Below are 23,864 nucleotides of genomic sequence, written 5' to 3' on the forward strand. Positions count from 1 at the left end.
TAGAGAATAACTTGTTCTAATGCTCTGTTGGTATTGCTGGGCCAGATTCAGATAGATTAGCGGATCTTTAGATCTGCGTAATCTATCTGATTTACGATCCGCCGGCGCAATTTTGTGAGGCTAGTGCTGTATTCACAAAGCACTTACCTCGAAACTTGCACCGGCGGATCGTAACTCCCCCGGGGGGAATTCAAATTCCGCGGCTAGGGGGAGTGTAGTTTTTAAATCAGGCGCGTCCCCGCGCCGATTTAAATGTGCATTGCTCACATTGACGTCGCTAGGACGTCAGTGGTTTCGGCATGAGCGTAACCTGCGTTGGGCCGAATTCTGAATCAACGTACGCAAACGACGTTAAAATTCAAAACTCGGCGCGGGAACGACGGCCATACTAAACATAGGAAACGCCGCAGTTACCCCTGCTATAGCAGGGGTAACTATCCGCCAGAAAAAGCCGAACGCAAACGACGTGAAAAAAAAGCGACGGGCGGGCGTTCGTTACTGAATCGGCGGTTCTCCTCATTTGCATATCCGACGCGTAAAAGACAGAGGCGACACCTAGGGGCCGGCGGGAGATTGCAGCCTAAGATCCGACGGTGTAAGTCACTTACACCAGTCGGATCTAAGGGAGATCTATGCGGAACTGATTCTTATGAATCAGTCGTATAGATCTGACCGTCGGATCTCAGAGATACGACGGCGGATCAGGAGATACGCCGTTGTATCTCTTGATGAATCTGGCCCGCTGTCTTTACTGTAGTCAAACAAGGATTATACTTTAATGGCCGGTTCACACAGTGCAAATCACATGCGATGCCCGTGCAGTGCGATTCCAGCCATACACATAGTATGGCTGATATCGCACCACATTCGGACCAAATACGCACAGGACCCTTTTTTTGGTCTGCACCAGAATCAGATTGCATGGGTGTTTACACCTATGCGATCCAATTCATGTCCGAACTGTCAGTTCGCAGTGCGATATGCAAGCTGAAATGGGGGTGTCATTAACATTGTATGACACTCCAAAGCAGTTTGCATATGGCAGTGTGAACTACCGTGTGAGTCGGGTGTGATGCGGGAACCTACAGTGGATTTGCAGGGTTCCTGCATCGCAGCAGTGTGAACCAGCCCTCAAAGTTTAAATTCTTTAGTTGGAAATTAATTAATCAAAGAAAGTTGGACTTTATAGGCTCAGCCATAGAAATTTTGTAAAAGTTTTACAAAATTTATATGGGTGTGGCTATAAAGTCAGACTTCCTTTGAATAATCCATTTCCAATATAACTTGGATTTTGGCACACAGTTATGTTACCCTGTGGTGATACACTATGGCCCAGATTCACAGACACTGGCGCATATTTATGCCGCCGTAGCGTATTTCCTTTACGCTACGCCGACGCAGCGCAGAGAGGCAAGCATGGAATTCAGCAATGGAAATGAAATCTCGCGCCAATATATAAGTGAAATAAATTTAATTAACAATATATAGATAGCCAAGCTGCTCTCTGTGAAATTACATGAATGCAATTTTAGACAGTGGAGTGAAATTTAGAGGCGCTAGCTGATAGTGTGTGTACACTAAATAAATAATAGAAAAATATATGCATCAATAATAAATATAAATGAGTGGATGTAACAAATAACATGTGAGTAAATAGTGACCATATATAACAAATATAAACCACAATAGTTATTATGGGTCAAAATATGATATTGCACAATAAAAAATGGAAAGTGACAATTGTGCCAAAACTAAGAATAGAGTCCATATATATAAATGATGAATCTTCAAAACCATAGACAGAAGATCTTCCACCTTCACCAAGATAAAGAAAGACCACCAAAAAGTGCTCATGGATGGCACCTTACCGCAAATAATGGACCACTTTAATTAAAAAGAGGTCAATCAGGCAGATAAAGATAATATTCCAGACCCAGATCTCTCAGTCTCACAGTCTTGATAGAGCAACACTGGTCCAGTGGTTGTGTCACCAGAAGGCTGTGGTGGCTCACTTTGACGAGACGAGTCCTTTGTACGCTTGTTCTTCACTGGGCATTTAAAATTGGGGCAGAAGCAAAACACCTACGAGCGGCGAGCTCGTCTCACCGCCGTCGGTCTGTGTCGGCTCTGTAACTCCTATTCCCTTACGCGTATTCGTCACATCACATGACTTCTTCTTCTTCAGCATTGTATCTTCTCTCTCCTCTGGATTGGGAATTCCGGTATGGAGTCAGGAGATGGGGCCCAAGTGCATAGGCAGAGTCACCTGGAAGGGAAAAGACAGGAGGATTTTAGTCGTGCATGTGCCCCTCATGATGTCTGCATCATGGGGTCGGACAGTCATGCCTGACTCCCATGTCACTCACCAACCAGGCAGCTGTCCCTGTAAACGTTCTGTTCGAATTCTGTTGGGATGTTGCTTTGACGGTATATGTAGCTGTCGTGGCTGTCCCCGGGGTGTTTGGCACAGACGTGCCATATGAGGCATTGGGCATCGGCTATCACCTGTACATTGATGGAATGCCACTGCTTACGATTGCGGTATATGTGCTCTGTGGCACGGGGGGGGCCGTAGTGCCAGATGTGTGCAATCAATGGCCCCCACGGTGCGTGTGAGGATTGCGGGGACAACCTGGTGCACACATCTGCTCATGCTGGATTGTGACATCCCAGCCACGACTCTACTTGTACGTTAAAAAGAACCACTGGCTAGGAAATGCAGTGTTGCCAGTACCTTGACCAGTGGCTGCACTGCATGTGAGCGTTGTGTCTGGCTAGTGATGTCATCATGCAGGGCTGTGGCTATTTCCAGGATGGCATCAGAGCTGAATCTGAAGATGCGATACACCTCCGAATCCCCCATGCCAAAGACGTTCATGCGTGTACGGTATATCCTCTCCCGTGCCCGTAGACGTGCCCGTAGACGCAGTAGTGCTATGACCACGGCTGCCCCTGGCATGTTGGCATACAGATGTGTTGTCCTGCAAGTGTGGTTGCTCAGCTCGTCCGTTACGGTGCTGCTGTGGCTGCTCTCCAGCTGACCTGTGCAAGTCTGGTGCAAAGTTACCCCTGCTTTATGAGGGGTAACTTTAGGCCGGACGTACAGCTTACCCGCACCGCGCGTAGCCTGCGCCGGACAAACGTACGTTTCTGAATCGGCGTATCTCCCTCATTTGCATATTTGAATAGGAAATCAATGGGAGCGCCAGATGCGTCCAGCGTAAATATGCGCCCATGATACGCCGGCGTAGGAAAGTTATGTCGGTCGGAAGAAGCCTATTTTCAGGCGTATCTAGTTTTGTGGGTATGGCGCACAGATACGACGGCGCAAATTTACACTTACGCGGCGTATATCGAGATACGTCGGCGTAAGTGCTTTCTGAATCCGGGCCATAGCGTTTACAAATTATGGGATATTTTTATTTATTTTTATTTTTTACTAGTAATGGTGACAATCAACGACTTATAGTGGGACTGCAATATTCTGGCGAACATTCTGACACTAACTGACAATTTTGGGGACCAATGACACTAATACAGTGATCAGTATTAAAAATATGCACTGCCACTGTACTAATGACACTGGCTGGTAAGAGGTTAACATCAAGGGCAATCAAAGGCTTAACTGTGTGCCTAACCAGTGTTTTACTACACTGTGGGAGGTGCTTTTACTAGGGGAAGAGATTAAATGTATTCCCTGCTTTACAGGGACACAAATTTAATCTCTTCCCTCCTGTCAGAACAGTTGATCTGCCTTGTTTACATAGGCAGACGGTCTTTCTGCCTCTCTGCTTGCCTCATGGTCCTAAGCTGAAATGTCTAAGGCTCCTTTCACACGGGCGGACCGTTCAGGTCCGCCTGTCAGTTTTTTAGGCGGACCTGAATGGACGCTCCTTGCAGTTTGTTTGTGATAGTTTTTGTTTGTGCGCATTATCATCATCAAATGCAGCCTCATCAGTGCCCATAAATGCAGCCTCACCAGTGCCCATCAATGCAGCCTCACCAGTGCCCATCAATGCAGCCTCACCAATACCCATCAATGCAACCTCACCAGTGCCAATCATTGCAGCCTGATCAGTGCCCATGAATGCAGCCTCACCAGTGCCCATCAATGCAGCCTCACCAGTGCCCATCAATGCAGCCTCACCAGTGTCCATCAATGCAGCCTCACCAGTTCCCATAAATGCAGCCTCACCAGTTCCCATAAATGCAGGGCAAATGGGGTGTATGGGGGGAGATGGGGGTGTCAGAGTCTCTCACCTGGTATGTCAGCTTAGCAGGTCCTTGCACGCCATGGCCTCCTGGGGGAGTGATGATCATTGTCCTGGGGTGAAGTTGCTGCCCTGCAGCCCGAGCCAGTTGCACGTCCCAACACCCTGGTGCGCCCTTCCTCCAATACTCTGGTCTCTGGAAGTTGTAGTTTCCTCTGCGCTTGACCACGCACTACAACTTCCATAATGCAATAACACTCAGCCGCTGTGGCCTTGCCCCCGGCCTGACTTCCTAGAGAAGGAAAAAATGGCACTGGGCAGCGGCTGCCTGCCGTTTTCAACATAAGTTAGAATGGCCTGGGGGGGAATTGCCGCTCACCCCTGCCTGGCGCCCTAAGCCTGATGACCGCTTGTGCTGCCTTATGGTAGCCCCAGCTCTGGGCAGTGTACCCCCTGTGCTTGGTGCGCGTACCCCCAGGGCTACATGTACCACAGGTTGAGAAACACTGCTCTAGACTGATGAATTAAAATGTAAAAATATTTGGCTGTAGCAGGAGGCAGGTTGTTTACGAAGAGCTGGAGAGCGGAACAATAATGAGTGTCTTCAGGCAACAGTGAAGCATGGAGGTTCCTTGTAATTTGGGGCTGCATTTCTGCATACAGAAATTAAGATTTGGTCAGGATCCTTACTGCTGAGAGATACAGGTAGATACCTACTGTATACATCATGTCATATTATCAGGGAGGTGTTTTATTGGCCCCAAATGTATTCTGCAGCAGGACAATGACCCCAAGCATGCAGCCAAGATTAGTTAGAGTTATCTTTAGAGTAAAGAACAACGAGGAGTTCTGGAAGTGATGGTTTGGCCCCCACAGAGCCCTGATCTCAACATCATCCAGTCTGTCTGGGATTACATGAAGAGAGAGAAGGATTTGAGGCAGCCCACATCCACAGAAGATCTGTGGTTAGCAGGGCTGGACTGGGACAAAAATTTGGCCCTGGACTTCACCCAGACTGGCCCACTTTGACAGGTCTCTCCCATGGTGGCCGGACAAATCCTGCACCCCCCCCCCCCCGGCCACCCAAACCCCCTCTCCCCCTTCACTTGCCACTAGCCGTTCTACTTTATTAGATACTGGTACTCTTATAGGCAGTACCAGTGGGGAAGCTAGACATTATTTTACCCGGGGCAAAGAATGAGTTTGATGCCCCCCCTTATGGGACAAGATTAGGCAGAAGTGAGAAACTCCCAGACCATAGCTGTTGAGTCAGCTGTCTGTCCCCTACCCCATGCTCCTCTGTCCCCCCCCAGGTAAGCGCTGCAGGAAGGGAGAGACAGAGGAGTGGAGGGGGGCAGCGGTCCGCTGTCACTGAAGCCGGCCCACTGAGCCATCGGCCCACCGGGAAACTCCCTGTAGTCCCAATGGCCAGTCCATCCCTGGTGGTTAGTTCTCCAATATGTTTACAACAACCTATCTGCCAAGTTCCTTCAAAAGCTGTGTGTGAGTGGACCTAGAAGAATTTATGTTGTTTGAATGCAAAGGTTAATTACACCAATTATTAATTTTATTTGGATTTCTCTTCTGTCCATTTACTTTCCATTTTGTTAACTGATAAAAAAACAAACTTTTAACACTTCTATTTCTGAAAGCATTTACAGCACTTGATTAAACCTTTTCACAGTACTGTATATCTACTCTAACTTGAAGCAAAACGTTCATAAAAATTCATGTAAATTAAGCTGCTTACACTTCAGGCTTAAAGTAATACCTGCTTAGGGGGAACAAGTGACTCCACAGGCGCCTCTCCCATGACCTTCTTCTATGTATTAACCCTGGCTATCATTTTCCTATACGAGTGCCTGAAGGAATGTAGCAGGGTAACAACATAACTTGCAATAGAGTCAACTCACTATAATGGACTGGTCAATCATGAATGATCATTTTCTCCTTAAAAAAAATCAGTTCACCAAGATAAACATTGCATAGGCATTGAATCGTTATTTTTTTTACACAGACAGAGAAAAAAAATGTTGTCAAAGTTATACCTTTTAGTGGTTAACTAAAATATTAAATAATACAAGCTTTCAGAGCTCTAAAGCTCTTTCTTATGCCGCGTACACACGATCGGTCAAACCAATGAGAACGGTCTGATGGACCGTTTTCATCGGACCAAACCGAACATGTGTGGGCCTCATCGGTTATTTATCCATAGGTTAAAAAAAAAGCAATCTTGTTTTAAATTTAACCGATGGATACCTAACCGATAGAAAAAAAACGATCGTTTGTAGGCACGTCCATCGATTAAAAATCCATGCATGCTCAGAATCAAGTCGACGCATGCTTGGAAGCATTGAACTTAGTTTTTTCAGGACGTCGTTGTGTTTTACGTCACCGCGTTCTGACACGATCGTTTTTTTAACCGATGGTGTGTAGGCACGACTGACCATCAGTCAGCTTCATCGGTTAACCGATGAAAACGGTCCATCAGACCGTTTTTATCGGATGGACCGATCGTGTGTACAGGGCTTTAGGGTACCATGATAGATTGTATTGGTCTTCTTTACCTCTGTATTTATTCCTGCCTAAAACAGTAATCATATTTTTTGCGTGCAATTTTTCCCACCGAAAATCTTATGATTTGTTATTTTATCTCACCTCAAACATTTATTTTTTATGCTTTCTTAAAGCTGGCCATTGATGGATAGAATTTTGAATTTAAATTAGTTGGAAATGTCTTTATATGAAAATTCTCAGAACATTTGAAAACCACATACATTGTTAGAAATTTGTTTGTTCAAGACATTTTTTTCAACCTAATTTTCTTGTCAATGCGGTAGAAAATTATTGTTGATTTGATGCGTTAATGATTAGAAAAATTAACAAACTTTCTTAGAACATTCCTAAGAATTTGAAATTCTACCCATCTATGACCAGCCTTACAGACATCTACAGTAAGTGCTATACGTTTGTAAATTAAAGCTAAACTCTGGGGAAAAAAATGTATCCTTGCAGTTGGACCCCTCCTCACTGCAAGGGCTAACTGCTCATTTTGCCTAAGGGATGATGAATAAGGTGACATACTTACCTTATTCCTCACTCCCTTGGTAGCAGGTGCTCTCATCTACTGTCTGATGCTCTGGACTATAGGTGGATCCTCTACATCCTCTCCATACAAAGCAAGATATGGATATATCTCTCGGTGAAATGCATTTTAAAAGCTCTTGATTACAGTCTGTCTCTTCTGGACTACAGTTCCCAAAGTGCAATGTTTCCTGACTGTATTGAATGCTTCCTCCTCAACAGCTTCGTCATCTTGCAGATATAGCTGTTAACCAGTTCATCACAGCAGGACAGTAGCTCTACAGAGCAGCTGTACCCAGTGTTTGACTCACTCTTCATTCTTAGCCAACCACCTGGCTACAAACTGGATGACATCACAGGGCTTCATCTAGTGGATCGGATAGAGAGACGCCTGCAGGAGTGAGAAATAAGCAGATAAACCTTGCAGTGGGGAGGGGCACCCATTGCAAGGGTAAATTCCCCAGAGCTCAGCTTAACGTTATGTGATATTATTTTTGCACAGACACAACATCATATTAAACTATCTAAAAAAAAAAAAAGGCAAACAATGTTTTTAAAGTAAATAAAAAAGAGATTTACCGCATATTTCTTCTTCTGAAAACAAAAGAATCCTGTGTTATTGATTTTCTGTTGGTAACTTCTGTCATTGGCTTTAACTTCCCAAGTGTAATCTGGAAATAATTTACCAAAAATATACAGTATAGGCATAGGAGGTTTGTCAATATACAGTAGAAATATTCATATTGTCATTTGAAAGCTATGGCAGGCCATAAATAGACTGATAACTACATGGGAAGCTCCTAACAGTATTAGTCCATTTTTGGCCACTTGGATAACAAGTGGATGGTGTTTGGTGGATGGTGGTGTCCTCTGGTGTAGCAGGGAAGAACTGCAAATTAGGCGGTTGCCTAAGGCCTCACACTCACAGGGGCCTCGCGGCCGCCTAACTTGCTCAATGCATTACCCCAGTTTTGAGGGACAGGGGACCTTAATGTTGCTGTGCTCAGGCAGCGTTAAGAGCCAGCATCCCTAACAACCCGTGAATATGTGTGACACCACCCCTTGTGACATCAATGACCCAGCATGCCTTAGTCAATGACGTCACAAGCGGGCGGGTTCAGCAGGTGTCATCACCGGGTGGCCCCCGCCCCTTAGGTATTAGAGAGCAGGATCTGGGGGCCACCTTGTTAAAGGGGGCTTCCAGATTCCGATAAGCCCCCTGCCCGCAGACCCCCACAACCACTGGCTAGGGTTGTGGGGAAAAAGGCTCTTGTCCTTGAATTATTTTTTCCATCATGGGTGTGAGTATGGCCCCATGTTAAGTTTTGCCTAAGGCCTCACAAAGCCTAGAGCCACCTCTGAAGAACTGCTCATAATCCACTCTCACTGTTAGGTAACGATCGCTTGGTACAGATATCTCTATGTATGCTCCATCTCTTCTCCGGCTCCTAGCTATTCTTTGTAGACAATCACCTGCACTTTCCTACCAGCAGTGTTAGAGGCCTTGTGCACCCTTTCATCTTTACATCTGGTTCAGTAGGGAGCAGCCAAATCTCAATCAATGTGTTGGCATTTGGGTTCAACAAATCGACTTTTGTACAACCACTCTGTCGAATTTCCCCCACTCGATCAGCTCTGCAGGCTACAGCCAGCAAGCAAACTTGGAATAGGCAGCCACACACGACAATGAGATACCAATAAAAACTTCATGAACGGAAGGTTCAGATGCAGTCACATGAATGAATGGAAGGTTAACATGTTTCACACATCTTGTGCTTAGACATAACCATGGTTATAACTAAGCACAAGTGTGAAACATGTTAACCTTACGTTCTCTTCTGTGACTGCATCTGTCTACATTACAATAAATACATTTTTATTGGTATCCCGTTGCGGTGCGGCTGCCTATTCCAAGTTTCCTTGTTTGTTGCGATGGCGACGCAGGCCATCACCTGTGGGGTTACCTGCTGTAGGATCTGCTCGGCTCCCCAGCAGCACTGATCAGTGTATTCTGACAGCAGGGAAATATTCCTTGCTGTCAGAATACAATAGCTGAGTGGGGAGGACTAAACCTGCTTGTTAAATGAAAAAAAAAAAAGGACTCATCTAGGGGCTGCTTTATCCTGGAAAGAAAGTTTTAAGCCGGGTACACACTACAGTTTTTCATATGCATTGGGTGGTCGTAAAGGGCTTTTTTTTAAGTATACCATGTCAGGTAGAATTGAATTTTACACAGTTTTTCTGGATACAATGAAAGCATCCCTCCTTAAAGCGGGAGTTCACCCATTTAAAAAAAAAAAAAAAATCTCCCCTTAGCTTCCTGCTCGTTCGGTCTAGGGGAATCGGCTATTTATATTAAAATATGTGCAGTACTTACCCGTTTTCGAGCTGCATCTTCTTCCGTCGCTTCCGGGTATGGGTCTTCGGGAGCGGGCGTTCCTTCTTGATTGACATTCTTCCGAGAGGCTTCCGACGGTCGCATCCATCGCGTCACTCGTAGCCGAAAGAAGCCGAACGTCGGTGCGGCTCTATACTGCGCCTGCGCACCGACGTTCGGCTTCTTTCGGAAAATCGTGACGCGATGGATGCGACCGTCGGAAGCCTCTCGGAAACCTGTCAATCAAGAAGGAACGCCCATTCCCGAAGCCCATACCCGGAAGCGACGGAGAGGATGCGTCTCGTAAACGGGTAAGTACTGCACATATTTTAAAATAAATAGCCGATTCCCCTAGTAATAACGAGCAGGAATCTAAGGGGGAAAAGTGCCCTCTAAGGGTGAACCCCCGCTTTAACCACTTAAGCCCCGGACCTTTAGGCAGCTAAATGCCCAGGCCAGGTTTTGCGATTCGGCACTGCGTCGCTGTAACAGACAATTGCGCGGTCATGCGACATGGCTCCCAAACAAAATTGGCGTCCTTTTTTCCCCACAAATAGAGCTTTCTTTTGGTGGTATTTGATCACCTCTGCGCTTTTTATTTTTTGCGTTATAAACAAAAATAGAGCGACAATTTTGAAAAAAAATCTATATTTTTTACTTTTTGCTATAATAAATATAAATATAAAAACATATATAAAAAATACGTATTCTTCTACCTATTTTTGGTAAAAAAAAATCGCAATAGGCATTTATCGATTGGCTTGCGCAAAATTTATAGTGTTTACAAAATAGGGAATAGTTTTATTGCATTTTTATTATTTTTTTTTCTTTACTACTAATGGCGGCGATCAGCGTTTTTTTTTCGTGACTGCGACATTATGGCGGATACTTCGGACAATTTTGACACATTTTTGGGACCATTATCATTTTCACAGCAAAAAATGCATTTAAATTGCATTGTTTATTGTGAAAATGACAGTTGCCATTTGGGAGTTAACCACAGGAGGCGCTGTAGGAGTTAGTGTTCACTTAGTGTGTGTTTACAACTGTAGGGGGGTGTGGCTGTAGGACTGACGTCATCGATCAAGTCTCCCTATATAAGGGATCACTCGATCGATGCAGCGCCATAGTGAAGCACGGGGAAGCCGTGTTTACATACGGCTCTCCCCGTTCTTCAGCTCCGGGGAGCGATCGCGACGGAGCGGCTATAAACGAATAGCCGCGCCGTCGTCCCGGATCGCTCCCCGCGGGAATCCGACCACCGCATGTAGCGGGGGGGGGTCCCGATCGGACCCCCCACCCGCTACAAGGCAAGGACGTACATGTACGCCCATTTGCCTGTACGTGCCATTCTGTGGACATACATATACATGCGGCGGTCGGGAAGTGGTTAAAGGGGTTGTAACGGTAAAATTTGTTTCCCCTAAATAGCTTCCTTTACCTTAGTGCACTCCTCCTTCACTTACCTCATCCTTTGATTTTGCTTTTAAATGTCCTTATTTCTTCTGAGAAATCCTCACTTCCTGTTCTTCTGTCTGTAACGCCACACAGTAATGCGAGGCTTTCTCCCTGGTGTGGAGTTTCGTGCTCGCCCCCCTCCCAGCTTTCAAAGGATCAGGTTGTAAGATAGTAATTTAAAATCTGTCCAAGAATTTGCTAATATTGTTAGGAAAATGTTACCGAAAGGAGTATTTGCAAGTAAGATTGAAGGCCCATTTGATTCCCCCCCATTTAGGGATTTTTGGGTTTCTCCATTAGGGGCTAAGGGCCATATCCACAAAAGAGATACTCCGGCGTAAGCCGTCGTATCTCTGGTTCTAACTTTGGAACTGATCCTCAGAAGCAGTTTTCCTAAGTTAGGCAGAAGATCCGACATCTGTAAGGGACTTACACTGCCGGATCTTAGGATGCAGTACCGCATCCGCCACTGGGGGCATTTCGAGTCGAAATGCCTCTTCTAGTATGCAAATTAGCACTTAGGGCGATCCTCAAAGCTTTTGTGCCTAGTTTTTTCGCCGTAAGTGTTAGTTTGCCTGGTGTAAAACTAGGGCTGCTTTTACAAAGTGTAAAGTTAGTCACACCTTGTAAAGGCCCATTCAAGCGACGGCATTTGGTATGCATTCCCGAGGGAGAACTCCACGGCAATTTGTAAAATCCAAACCGGCATGGGTTCCCCCCCAGGAGCATACCAGGCCCGTAGGTCTGTTATGGGTTGTAAGGAGACCCCCCCTCCGCCGAAAAATCGACGTAGGGGGTCCCCCTACAATCCATACCAGACCCGTATCCAAAGCACGCTACCCGGCCGGTCAGGAAGGGAGTGGGGACGAGCGAGCGCCCCCCCCCTCCTGAGCCGTGCCAGGCCGCATGCCCTCAACATGGGGGGGTTGGGTGCTCTGGGGCAGGGGGAGCACTGCGGGCCCCCCCACCCCAGAGCACCCTGTCCCCATGTTGATGAGGACAGGACCTCTTCCCGACAACCCTTGCCGTTGGTTGTCGGGGTATGCGGGCGGGGGCTTATCGGAATCTGGGAGTCCCCTTTAATAAGGGGGTCCCCAGATACCGGCCCCCCACCCTAAGTGAATGGATATGGGGTACATCGTCTAAAAAATAAATAAAAAAAAAAGCATAAAGAAAAAAGATGCCAGTCAGTGCCCACAAATGGGCACTGACTGGCAACAATCAGTGCTGCCACCCCAGTGTCCATCAGCGCCACCCCAGTGTCCATCAGCGCCACCCCAGTGTCCATCAGTGCCACCCCACAGTGCCCATCCATGCCCAGTGCCCACCTAGCAGTGCCCATCTGTGCCACCCATAAGTATCCATCAGTGCCGCCCATGAGTGCCCATCTGTGCCGCCTATGAGTGCCCAGTGCCGCCCATGAGTGCCCATCAGTGCCGCCTATGTGTGCCCATCAGTGCCGCCTGTGTGCCCATCAGTGCTGCCTATGTGTGCCCATCAGTGCCACCTATGTGTGCCCATCAGTGCCGCCTATGTGTGCCCATCAGTGTCGCATACCAGCGCCGCCAATCAGTGCTACCTCATCTGTGCCCGTCAGTACTACCTCATCGATGTCCATCAGTGCCATCTCATCGGTACCCATTAGTGCCGCCATATCAGTGCCCGTAATTGAAAGAGAAAACTTATTTACAAAAAAATTAACAGAAAAAAATAAAAACGTAATTTTTTTTCCAAATTTTCAGCCTTTTTTTAGTTGTTGTGCAAAAAAAAAAAATCGCAGAGGTGATCAAATACCACCAAAAGAAAGCTCTATTTGTGGGGAAAAAAGGACGCCAATTTTGTTTGGGTACAGTGTAGCATGACCGCGCAATTGCCATTCAAAGTGCGACAGTGCTGAAAGCTGAAAATTGGCTTGGGCGGGAAGCTGCGTAAGTACCTGGTATGGAAGTGGTTAAACACACAACACAAGGGTTTTTAAAATAATTTATTATTCTGCTCCGGATGCCCCCCTGTCTTCGTTATTAGCTCAATTACCAGGGGGGGCTTCTTCTTCCACTCTCCGGGGGTCTTCTTCCACTCTCCGGGGGGGGGGTTTCTTCTTCCGCTCTCCAGGGGGGGCTTCTCCGGACTCCGGGGGGCTTCTTCCATCTTCTCCCCTCTTCCGCTGTTGACTCGGCGAACCCCGGTTCTTCTGCAGATGTCCGGTGCCTTCTCCTTCAGCGCTGGCTGCCTGCTATGTTTGTGTGTTAGCTCAATTAGTAACAGGCAGCCGGCGCGGTCTTCTGTGACGTCAGGTTCTTCTCTTCTGTTCTTCTCCCCTCTTCCGATGTTGACTCGTCGGGGGGGGCCCGCAGTGCGCCCCCCTGCCCCAGAGCACCCAACCCCCCCATGTTGAGGGCATGCGGCCTGGCACGGCTCAGGAGGGGGGGGCGCTCGCTCGTCCCCACTCCCATTCCTGACCGGCCGGGTAGCGTGCTTTGGATACGGGTCTGGTATGGATTGTAGGGGGACCCCCTACGTCGAATTTTCGGCGTAGGGGGGGTCTCCTTACAACCCATACCAGACCTAAGGGCCTGGTATGCTCCTGGGAGGGGAACCCATGCCGGTTTTGATTTTACAAATTGCCGTGGAGTTCTCCCTCAGGAATGCATACCAAATGCCGTCGCTTGAATGGGCCTTTACAAGGTGTGACTATTTTTACACATTGTAAAACCAGCCCTAGTTTTGCGCAAGCAAATCGGAACTTACGCAGAAATCACAATGCTGAAAAGCGTTGTGGATCTGCTTAAGTCCTCATTTGCATACTCAAAGCGGCATTTCAATGAGAAATGCCCCCAGCGGCGGATGCGGTACTGCATCCTAAGATCTGACCGTGTAAGTGTCTTACACATGTCAGATTTTCTGCCTAACTTTGGAAAAAGCCTTTTGAGGATCGTTTCCAAAGTTAGGCACAGACTGAACAGCAGTTCCGCCTGCGTATCTCTTTTGGGAATTTGGCCCATTATGCCCAAATGCGTTAATGGAGAAGGCGGATATTAAATCAGCTTTCAGACTTCTACCACTAAACCCGTCTTGCTTTAATTCGTTAGGTATTAGTTTTAAAAATAAGCTTTATTTTGACAAGAGTCTACCAATTGGGTGCTCTGTATCATGTTTCTATTTTGAAGCATTATCATCTTTAATTGAATGGGTAGTAGACATGTGCACAACAACAATTTACGTATTTTTTTTGTTCCGTTTCGTCTGCACAACAAAAATTTACGTATTTTTTTGTTCCGTTTCGTCTCGTTCTGTAGATTCGTAAAGATTCGTAATTTCGTAAGACTCAAGTTTTCCTATTCGGACCCGTTCGTATTTTCGTAACAGTTTTATTTTCGTTTATACTGAATGATTCGTAAATCTGTCTAATTTATTTTCGTTGATTCGAAATTATTAATTTTGTTATATAATCATTTTCGTTTAATGGATTCGTAATTTTGTACTTTGGTAAATACATAGCAACACGCGGCTAATCCATATTAAGATATACTTTCTCTTAAGCCCCGCACACACGGTCTGACTTTTTGCCAACAAACGTCAAAATGAGCGTTTTCACTTACTAACTACACTGCCCAGTGCCCATTCGAAAGAACGATACAAATACACAAATTTACAAACAGACAAAGAAACGGATTTACAAAACACACAAATGAAAATACGAACATACGAATGAAAATACGAACAAATCGTTCGTTATAGATGTCATTTTCGTTCTTTTGTTTTTTCGGTGTTTCGTATTTTAGTAAGATTGTCCAATCATACGTTCGTATTTTCGCTTGTTCGTTTTTTTACTTATTCGTAATTCCGTCATTTTCGTATTTTGGGTCTTTCAGCTTTTCGGATGTTCGAATTGATATGAATGTACGAAAACTAACAAATTTGTACGAAAATCCATTCGTTACGAACGGGAACGCACATGTCTAATGGGTAGTGAATAAGGTAGCCGATTCCCAAATTTATATTCATTATTTAGATTATTTCTTATGTAGTGAGTGGTTGCTACGAGTTACTACATCCACACATTTCACTCTGATGCCAGACATCTATTAGACACATTCCTTTAGTCAATGAACAGTCTTTTGCTTGTTTTTGTTATTTTATTAGGGGATTGAACTTGGTTGGGGAAGGGATATGGCATGCGTCACACTCTTGAGATAGGACAAGATTGCTGACACTAAACCTTGACAGACCTTTACCGAACTTCTCTTCCTCCTGCACACAGCTTAACAGACTTTTACCCCAGAACATCTCCTCCTGTCACAGTCTTAGTATTACTGTCACGCCATCAGATATGACTAGGCCTCTATCTGAATAAGCGCCAGTTTACGTAGAAGATGAAACAGTTGAAGGCCTGGGGCCTGCAGTACCCCCTCATAGTAGATTTAAAGATGATGGACTACTGATCCCAGCGGTCCAACTTGCAAATCCTGCCTGCCCTCATGGCTGCATCAACTTGACACAAACTCCACAGTCTCTCCCTCTGGCTCTGCACCCAGCTCCCCTGGTATACCTCTTCCAGATCTCTCACTGTGCTTCCACTCACCAACACCTGCCCTGGATCCTTCCTGAAGGACTCCGGATGTGCGAACCAACTGCCTCTCCTAGCTTTTGTACCAGGACACCTCTCCATGCCCGTGTAAGGAGAGGCTCCCTCCCAGCTCCTGAGCTCCTCCGCTGGATTTACACCCCCCCCAGATGGGGGTGTTCTTTCTGCACGACAGTCTAGCACTCCATCCTTCAGTTCACCCAGCCGACAACTCCTCCCCCAGCAGGATGACTATGGGTACATGTAGGAGGCCTGTCCCCTGCCAATCCTAGATGTGGATTGGTCAGAGCTTCTCTCATTTACCCCAAGTCACTCCAGCACTCAGCCCTGCCCCTTTTCCAGAACATTCTCCACTGGAAAAAGGGGAGGCGCGCAAAAGATGAAGTACATGTCAGTCACCTACTGCTGTACCAAACCACTTCCCTGATCAAAAATAAACAGGCCTAGCTTAGCATAGACCTGATTAAATTTACATGCACTGGCAGCTAACACAAAAACCATACACTTAGGGCCAGATCCACAAAAGGGATACGCAGGCGTATCTGCTGATACGCCGTCGTATCCCTGTTTCTATCTATGCGACTGATTCATAGAATCAGTTACGCATAGATATCCCTAAGATCCGACATGTGTAATGGACTTACACTGTCGGATCTTAGGATGCAGTACCGCGGCCGCTGCTGGGGGCATTTCTCGTCGAAATCCAGCGTCGGGTATGCAAATTAGCACTTACGGAGATCCACAAAGCTTTTTCCCTTCGTTATTTCTCCGTAAGTGTTAGTTTGCCGTCGCAAAATTAGGGCTGCTTTTACAAAGTGTAAACTTAGTACACCATGTAAAAGTATACCCTTCTTTCCCGTGTCGCTGTCAAATTTTTTTAAAACATTTTTTTTCCCCGCCGCATCTCTTTTTTACCCATCGCGATTCACAAAACTCGGCGCAACGTAACGTAACGCAAAGCACGTCGGGAAAATAGCGTTGGGAGCATGCGCAGTACGTCCGGCGCGGGAGCGCACCTAATTTAAATGGGACTCGCCCCATTAGATTGGGCACGCCTTGCGCCGGACAGATTTAAGTTACATCGCTGCAAATTTCTAGGTAAGTGCTTTGTGGATCGGACACTTAGGTAGAAATTTTGCGGCGGTGTAACTTAAATCGGAACATTTAAGTTGCGCCCGCTGGTTGTGGATCTGGCCCTTAGCACCTATCTACAGGTAGAGGGTTCTACACTTATTTTTGGTATGTAATTTCTTTGGCATCCTATTGGCAGAAGAAAAGACGGTGTTCCCAACCAAAAACATTTAATTTTTAGAAATAGGTTTAAATACCATAACTATGGAATTCAGTTTGTCCAGCGATAAGGTTTATAGGTTAATACAAGTTTTGTTAAAATTTCTTAGAATGAAAAAAAAAATCCTGGCCTTCTAGGTGGGTTAAAAATGTTTTTTGTAAAAATATTGTTTTATTGGTGGAGTTGTTCCCTGTTATTGTAGCTGTGGAAATATGGGGTTCGCAATTTGTGAATAGGAGGATTTTGGTTCACACTGATAACCAAGGAGTAGCTTTTGCTGTGAATTGCCTTTCTTCAAAATCACCTCAGGTTGTTGCTTACTTGCGTCATTTGCTCTTTTTGTGTCTGAAATGGAACATCTGGATAAAGGCTAAGTACAACAGATGGACCGCCAACAGATGGACCGGTTTTTCTTGTTAATGTCGGAAGCGGATTTAGCCGGGGAGAATTGCCCATCCCATTTATGGGATCTGATTTAATTTATAGGAACATTCAGAACTCCGTAGCTAATTCTACTTGAAAGAGTTATACCAGGGGCGGACTGACAGTTCATGGGGCCCCCGGGCAAAAGGAGATCATTGGGCCCCCTGTGTCTCTGACCATGTGTCCCCGCCCACGTTAAAGCTACATTCACACAAAGTCCCACCTACATATTACACTGCCCACATTGCAGGCGTTCAAAGAATTTCTCTATGTTTATTATAGGAATTAAAACATTCTTACCACTGATCACCAATGTAAGGAACATTCTTCTCACCGATCACCAATGTAAGGAACATTCTTCCCACTGATCACCAATGTAAGGAACATTCTTCTCACCGATCACCAATGTAAGGAACATTCTTCTCACTGATCACCAATGTAAGGGAACATTCTTCTCACTGATCACCAATGTAAGGACCATTCTTCTCACTGATCACCAATGTAAGGAACATTCTTCTCACTGACCACCAATGTAAGGAATATATATAGGGAATAACACTAACTTAGGCTGGATTCACACCTATGGCATTTTTAGTGCTTTTTGCATTTTGCAGATTTGCACTACAGAACGTGTTCCATAAGAAACCATGTTAAATGGACTGTTGTGCAAATCTGCAAAATGCAAAAAGCACAAAAAATGCCTAGGTGTGAATCAGCCTTAGTCCAGGTTCACACTGACAGCGGGAATGAAATTGTGCGAGACAGTTCAGCTAAACTCGCATGATTTCATACCCGCATGTCAGTGCGAATTTGGCGGGTGATTTCAGAGACATCTGTGCGGGTTGCTGCACAGATGTCTAAGGAAATTTCACCAAGAAGTCGCCAAACGTTGTACAGAAACTACTTTTGGGAATCGGCGCCACAAATGGGGCATCGCACCGATTCAGTTAGTGCCATTGCCATGCGATTTGACATGTCAAATCGCATGGTAAATTGCTTCAATGTGAACCAGGTCTAAGTGCTATTCCCTATATATAACACTGATATCTATACACTGAGTGGCATTCAGTGTACCAGATATCAGTGTGCAGGGGCGGATTGACCATTCGGTCAGTCGGTAACTGCCCGAGGGCACCGTGGTGGGAGGGCCCGGGCTGGCTCAGTCCGCCCCTGGAGGTGCCCGCAGCAGTGGCAGCTTATCATACACAATAAAAAAAACTGAGTCTGTACCCCCGAGAAAGTAGTGCCTTGAACCATTAAATCCCACTAGCTAGGTTGATGTGGCTGTTGTATGAGAGGGGTCGGGAGGTATGAGCTGGCCGGTGTCCTGACGATATGGTTCCTCTATCGGATAGTTTCCGACCTCAACTGTGCATGCTCAGTCAGAGTCTACGGAAATCTCAGAGGCTGAACAGCTGTTTGTCCGCTGTAAATGGAGCATGCGCAATGCGCTCGCTCCCGACCCGATGCTTGGGGCTGGTTATACACGGCTCCTCCACTCGATGGCCAGTGCTTTTGTCAAAGGGGTGGATGTCATATTGAGAATATCAACAAACTGGGAGCGTGTGTAACCAGCACCAAGCATTGGGTCGGGAGCGAGCGCAGTGTTCATTGCATATGCTCTGTTTACAGCTAACAAACAGCTCTTCGGCTTGGAGATTTTCGTAGCCTCCGACTGCGCAAGTGCAGCGCCTGCGCAGTCGAGGTCGGAAACCTATCCAATAGGGGAACCATCTCGACAAGACACAGGGATGGATGGCTCAACATGTGCACTAGTGAATAGCCCCTGACATGACCTGCTACCTGGTAAATAAGCACAGACACAGCACAGGGCAAGAAGGTAAAGAAACAATCAGCATGGGCATGGCTCTTATTACACAGATTAGACACTGTCACTGCAATCACAGGGCTTTCATTATTTATGACACTGACCTGCTAATCTGCACACAACACAAGGCAGGTCATTGTGAATGCCATTCGTTCCTGTGTTTGTGCAATTCAGTGTGCTCTGCCTCTCCAGTCCAGCAGCAGCAGCTCCTTCACATGCAGTCCTCCGAGGCAGTGACTTATGGCCCCGCCCCCTCAGCTGAGCCACAGGGGAGAGAGGTGGCCGGAGCGCCTGTCACAGTGTCACTGTACATCCCCGCACGCACGGCTCACGGCTCTGATGAGCCATCCATCCTGGGAAGCTCATAACTCCCGAGCGAGCCTCTTATACAAGGCATCTCGGGGGTACAGAGTACAGACTCCGTTTTTTTAATTGTGTAGAAGCTGACGCTGCTGCGGGCACCTCCAGGGACGGACTGAGCCAGCCCGGGCCCCCCCACCACGGGGCCCTCGGGCAATGACCGAATGACCGAATGGTCAGTCCGCCCCTGAGTTATACTCTTCTTTACACACCAATATTTCTGCATATTCAGAACGTTTAGTTTTGCTTTTTCTTCATTTTTTAATGGAAAAGGGTCATTCCTGGTCACACATTAACAAAGTATTATCTGGTATTTCCTTGTTCCTCCAACTTTATGAATTGCCGCCATGCCAGAGTTTATTTTCTGTTAGACAGGCTTTAAAAGGGTATAAAAGAAGTAGAGTTAATAGGAATGATAGATGTCCTATTAAACCAGCATTATTATCTAGTTTATGTAGTTCTACTTTTTAGGTGTGCTATTCTAGATTTGAAGCTATCCTTTTCAATTCAGTTTTTGTTTAGCCTTTTTTGTGGCATTTAGAATCTCAGAGTTATTGCCTCCATCTAAAGCAAAAAGGTCAGGTATTTTATTTTCCAATGTTGTTCTATTGGAAAATAATTTACGTATTTTTCTTCTATTCAGTAAAACCGATCCTTTAGGTATTGGGTCTTGGATATCTTTACAAGAATGTACAGATGTCAATATATGTCCAGTTAGGGCATTGAGGGCTTACTTAAAGGGGAGGTTCACCCTATAAAAAATTTCTAACACTACATCCAGCCCAGTTCTGCAAATAAAATTACACTGCCCTTTTTTTTTTCGCCGTAGATAGCGTTTAGCCTTAGAATTCCCGAAAGAAGCTCGGGTCGGCTCGGCTCTATTCGGCGCCGGTGCGCAGGCGCCGAATAGAGCTGAGCCGACCCGAGCTTCTTTCGGGAAGTCGTGACGTGCTATATGCGCCCTCGTTTAGCATGTCAATCAATTGGCATGTCAATAGGAACGCCCACTCCCGCGGGATTTCCTACCCGGAAGCCGCGGTGAATTCTAAGGCTAAACGCTATCTACAGCGAAAAAAAAAAAAGGTCAGTGTAATTTTATTTGCAGAACTGGGCTGGATGTAGTGTTAGAATTTTTTTATATATTGAAAAATCAATTTTTAACATTAGATTGAGCAAAATTAGGCGAAGCAGAATCGGGTGTTTTTTTTAAAATCAATGCAGTACTTAACGTTTTAGAGATAGATGTTCTCCGCCGCTTCCGGGTATGGGCTGCGGGACTGGGCGTTCCTATTTGATTGACAGCCTTCCGACGGTCGCATACAGTGTGTCACAAGTTCCCGAAAGTAGCCGAACATCGGTGCGCAGGCGCCGTATAGAGCCGCACCGAGATAGCGTTTAAACTCTTTTAAGATTTATATTCGTCCTTATTAATAAAATGTTTGGTTTCAGGTACTCAGCTGATGGTATGGATTGTGGGCCACTCCTGTATTTTCTGGGCTCAGAAAAGAGCGGCAGAAAGGATTTACACAGAGAATTTGGGCCTGGATCCATCTTCATTCTGCATTAATTGGCATGGACTTAGGGTTAATGGTTTGGAGTGACTTTAAATAAGGTGGCTTTATGCTAGTTTCCCTGCCCCAAATATTCTTGTAGTCCATTTAGGTGGGAACGATATAGGAAAAATTAGAACTTTTGATTTAATTTCTAATACGTTTTGTTTCCTTAAAATACATTCCCCACATTCAGTTTTAGTTTTCCACCGAAATTGTCCAGAGATTACGTTGGTTACAATCGGTTACTTTTAAGCCACTTGAAAAAGTACAAAAGAGAATTAATAAAGCTTTGAAAAAATTTCTAGTTCCCAATCTGGGCATTTTGTTTCAACACTTTGAGCTGGAAGGCAATATTCCAGGTATGTATCGACATGATGGAGTGCATCTATCTGACGTTGGTTTAGATATTTTCAATTGTCACCTTTAAATGTGCATTGAGTCGGCCGCAGTGTGGGGTGGTGTGGACAGGAGGGCTGGTTGTGCCACCCCTCCTGTCGAAAGGGATATGTAAGGAAATGTTAAACTGAAGGTTGTCAGCTCGAGTTTCAGTGGCTGAGCAGAGTGGTTTAATTTATCGGTATTTGTTGATGAATTTAATTGATGAAATACATATTATTATATACTTAAATATTTATTGAAAACCAATAAACTGGGCTGTGGCCAATTTTAATCCAATACTGAGGTCTTGTGCTTTCTTTATTATCTCATATTATCTCATATGCATGTTTGTCGGTCTGCCTGTCACCTCCGGTCCTATAGGATAAGTGGAGAAATCATTCAACTGGACACTTGCTCAAGTCACAAATGTCTGAGATTTCTCTTAGGCCGAGCGATCTGCTCTTACTTCCTGTTGTGTCTCAAGTCAGGAAGTAAAAGAAAAATTTGCCATGGACAACAAAAAGGGTTTTTACCATTATTCACTCCTTTCAAAATTAAAAAGAAAAAGTTTTGACAGTAGATATACTTAAAATGTTATGTGCAGTTTTAGAAACTTCTATAATCATACCTTTATCATTTGGTAGATCTGCTGACTTGAATGCCGTATCCATTGTTCTCTTTCTAAAAGATATAAATGCATACAAAATAAACTTTTAAAATCAGTATGTATGAATCAAGGCTTTCAGCATCTACAGTTAAGATTCAGTTTATGCTTCAGGCAGTTGTAACAAAGAAATGTCCATACCAAAGATCAGTAAAAGTTTTTAAGGATGCTTCATTGCAATTCTAAGTTGCTAAAATAAATGTATGGAAACTACTGCACGGTCACAGTGTGTGAAGTGAACAAAAAGAAGGTATTAATAAATATAATATCGTCGGGCCCCACGAGCCCCTTCTTCCAGGAGCTTGTGCCCCTGGAAGAAGTCGGATTTTGACGAAACGGCGTAGGGAGGAGCTGACGTCACCGACGAGATTACGCTACTACCCGGAAGGACGGGCGGATAGTGAGAGCCGGCCGCCTTGAAATTTATCACAACAGTGACGCTTATTTTATTCTACTAAGTGTAAGTGCATGTCTTTGTTTTTATCATTAAATATCTGGAAGTACTACACCATGGTAGTTTTTATTTATAGAAACTACTTCCTTCTGGGTAGTAGTGTATTCTCGTTGGGCCCCACGAGCCCCTTCTTCCAGGAGCTCGTGCCCCTGGAAGAAGTCAGATTTTGACGAAACGGCGTAGGGAGGAGCTGACGTCACTGACGAGATTACACTACTACCCAGGAGGACGGGCGGATAGTGAGAACCGGCCGGCTTGAAATTTATCACAACAGTGACGCTTATTTTATTCTACTAAGTGTAAGTGCATGTCTTTGTTTTTATCATTACATATATGGAAGTACTACACCATGGTAGTTTTTATTTTTACATGAGGAACAATTATTCGGGAGATCTAGTAAGGAGTCCCCATGTGGAGGAAATAGGACATCGGCAACAGTAACCATTGAGAGACCCTGGGCAGGGTTAACAGCCACAGGCGATTGCGATCTCCTTAATAAGAGATCCATGCGAGTTGGTAAGTAGATCTATAATAAGAAGTGGAGGAATTCTATCTAAATCTCTCGGCACTTCCTGGGTGTTTACTTGTCTTGAAGTCACGGATATTCTATCTTCTGAATGGACTTTATTTGTTTTATGTTTTATTGGATTAGTATTTAATATTCATTCAATGAATACTTATTCATAGCATCAGCAACCTTGATTATTATATTCACAGCATCAGCTATTTTGTAGTGATAATTTTCACAGTTTCACAAGTATTTTTAGGTATTTATCAGCATCCAGCTGACTTTTGTTGATTCTTTCACCTACCTTTTTTATATTCACATTTATCCAATTGATCATTGGCCATGAATATGAGACATCACTAGTGTAACGCAGCGCAGCTTTAATTTTTTTCATGCTAAAATAAACATAAAAGGGTGTATACAGTTGTGCTCATAAGTTTACATACCCTGGCAGAATTTATGATTTCTTGGCCATTTTTCTGAGAATATGAATGATAACACAAAAACTTTTCTTTCACTCACGGTTAGTGTTTGGCGAAAGCCATTTATTATCAAATAACTGCGTTTACTCCTTTTAAATCATTTAAAAGTTTACATACCCCAATTCTTAATACCATGTATTGCCCCTTTAACATCAATGACAGCTTGAAGTCTTTTGTGGTATTTGTGGATGAGGCTCTTTATCTTCTC

General features: G+C 45.1%; 1 protein-coding gene across 1 annotated transcript in view; it reads right to left on the reverse strand.

Moving 5' to 3' along the window:
* Window positions 1-23,864, reverse strand: part of LOC120930872 (phospholipid-transporting ATPase IK-like) — a 71,778-nt gene that overhangs the window by 15,265 nt on the left and 32,649 nt on the right. The window contains exons 2-3 of the mRNA XM_040342024.1: window positions 22,177-22,229; window positions 7,875-7,966 (exon numbers count right to left, since the gene is read on the reverse strand). Of these exons, the coding sequence (XP_040197958.1) occupies window positions 7,875-7,966; window positions 22,177-22,219 (135 nt within the window). The 5' untranslated portion in view covers window positions 22,220-22,229. The remainder of the gene's footprint in view (window positions 1-7,874; window positions 7,967-22,176; window positions 22,230-23,864) is intronic.

The sequence above is a fragment of the Rana temporaria genome, chromosome 1, assembly GCF_905171775.1.
Source record: "Rana temporaria chromosome 1, aRanTem1.1, whole genome shotgun sequence".
Lineage (NCBI taxonomy): Eukaryota > Metazoa > Chordata > Amphibia > Anura > Ranidae > Rana > Rana temporaria.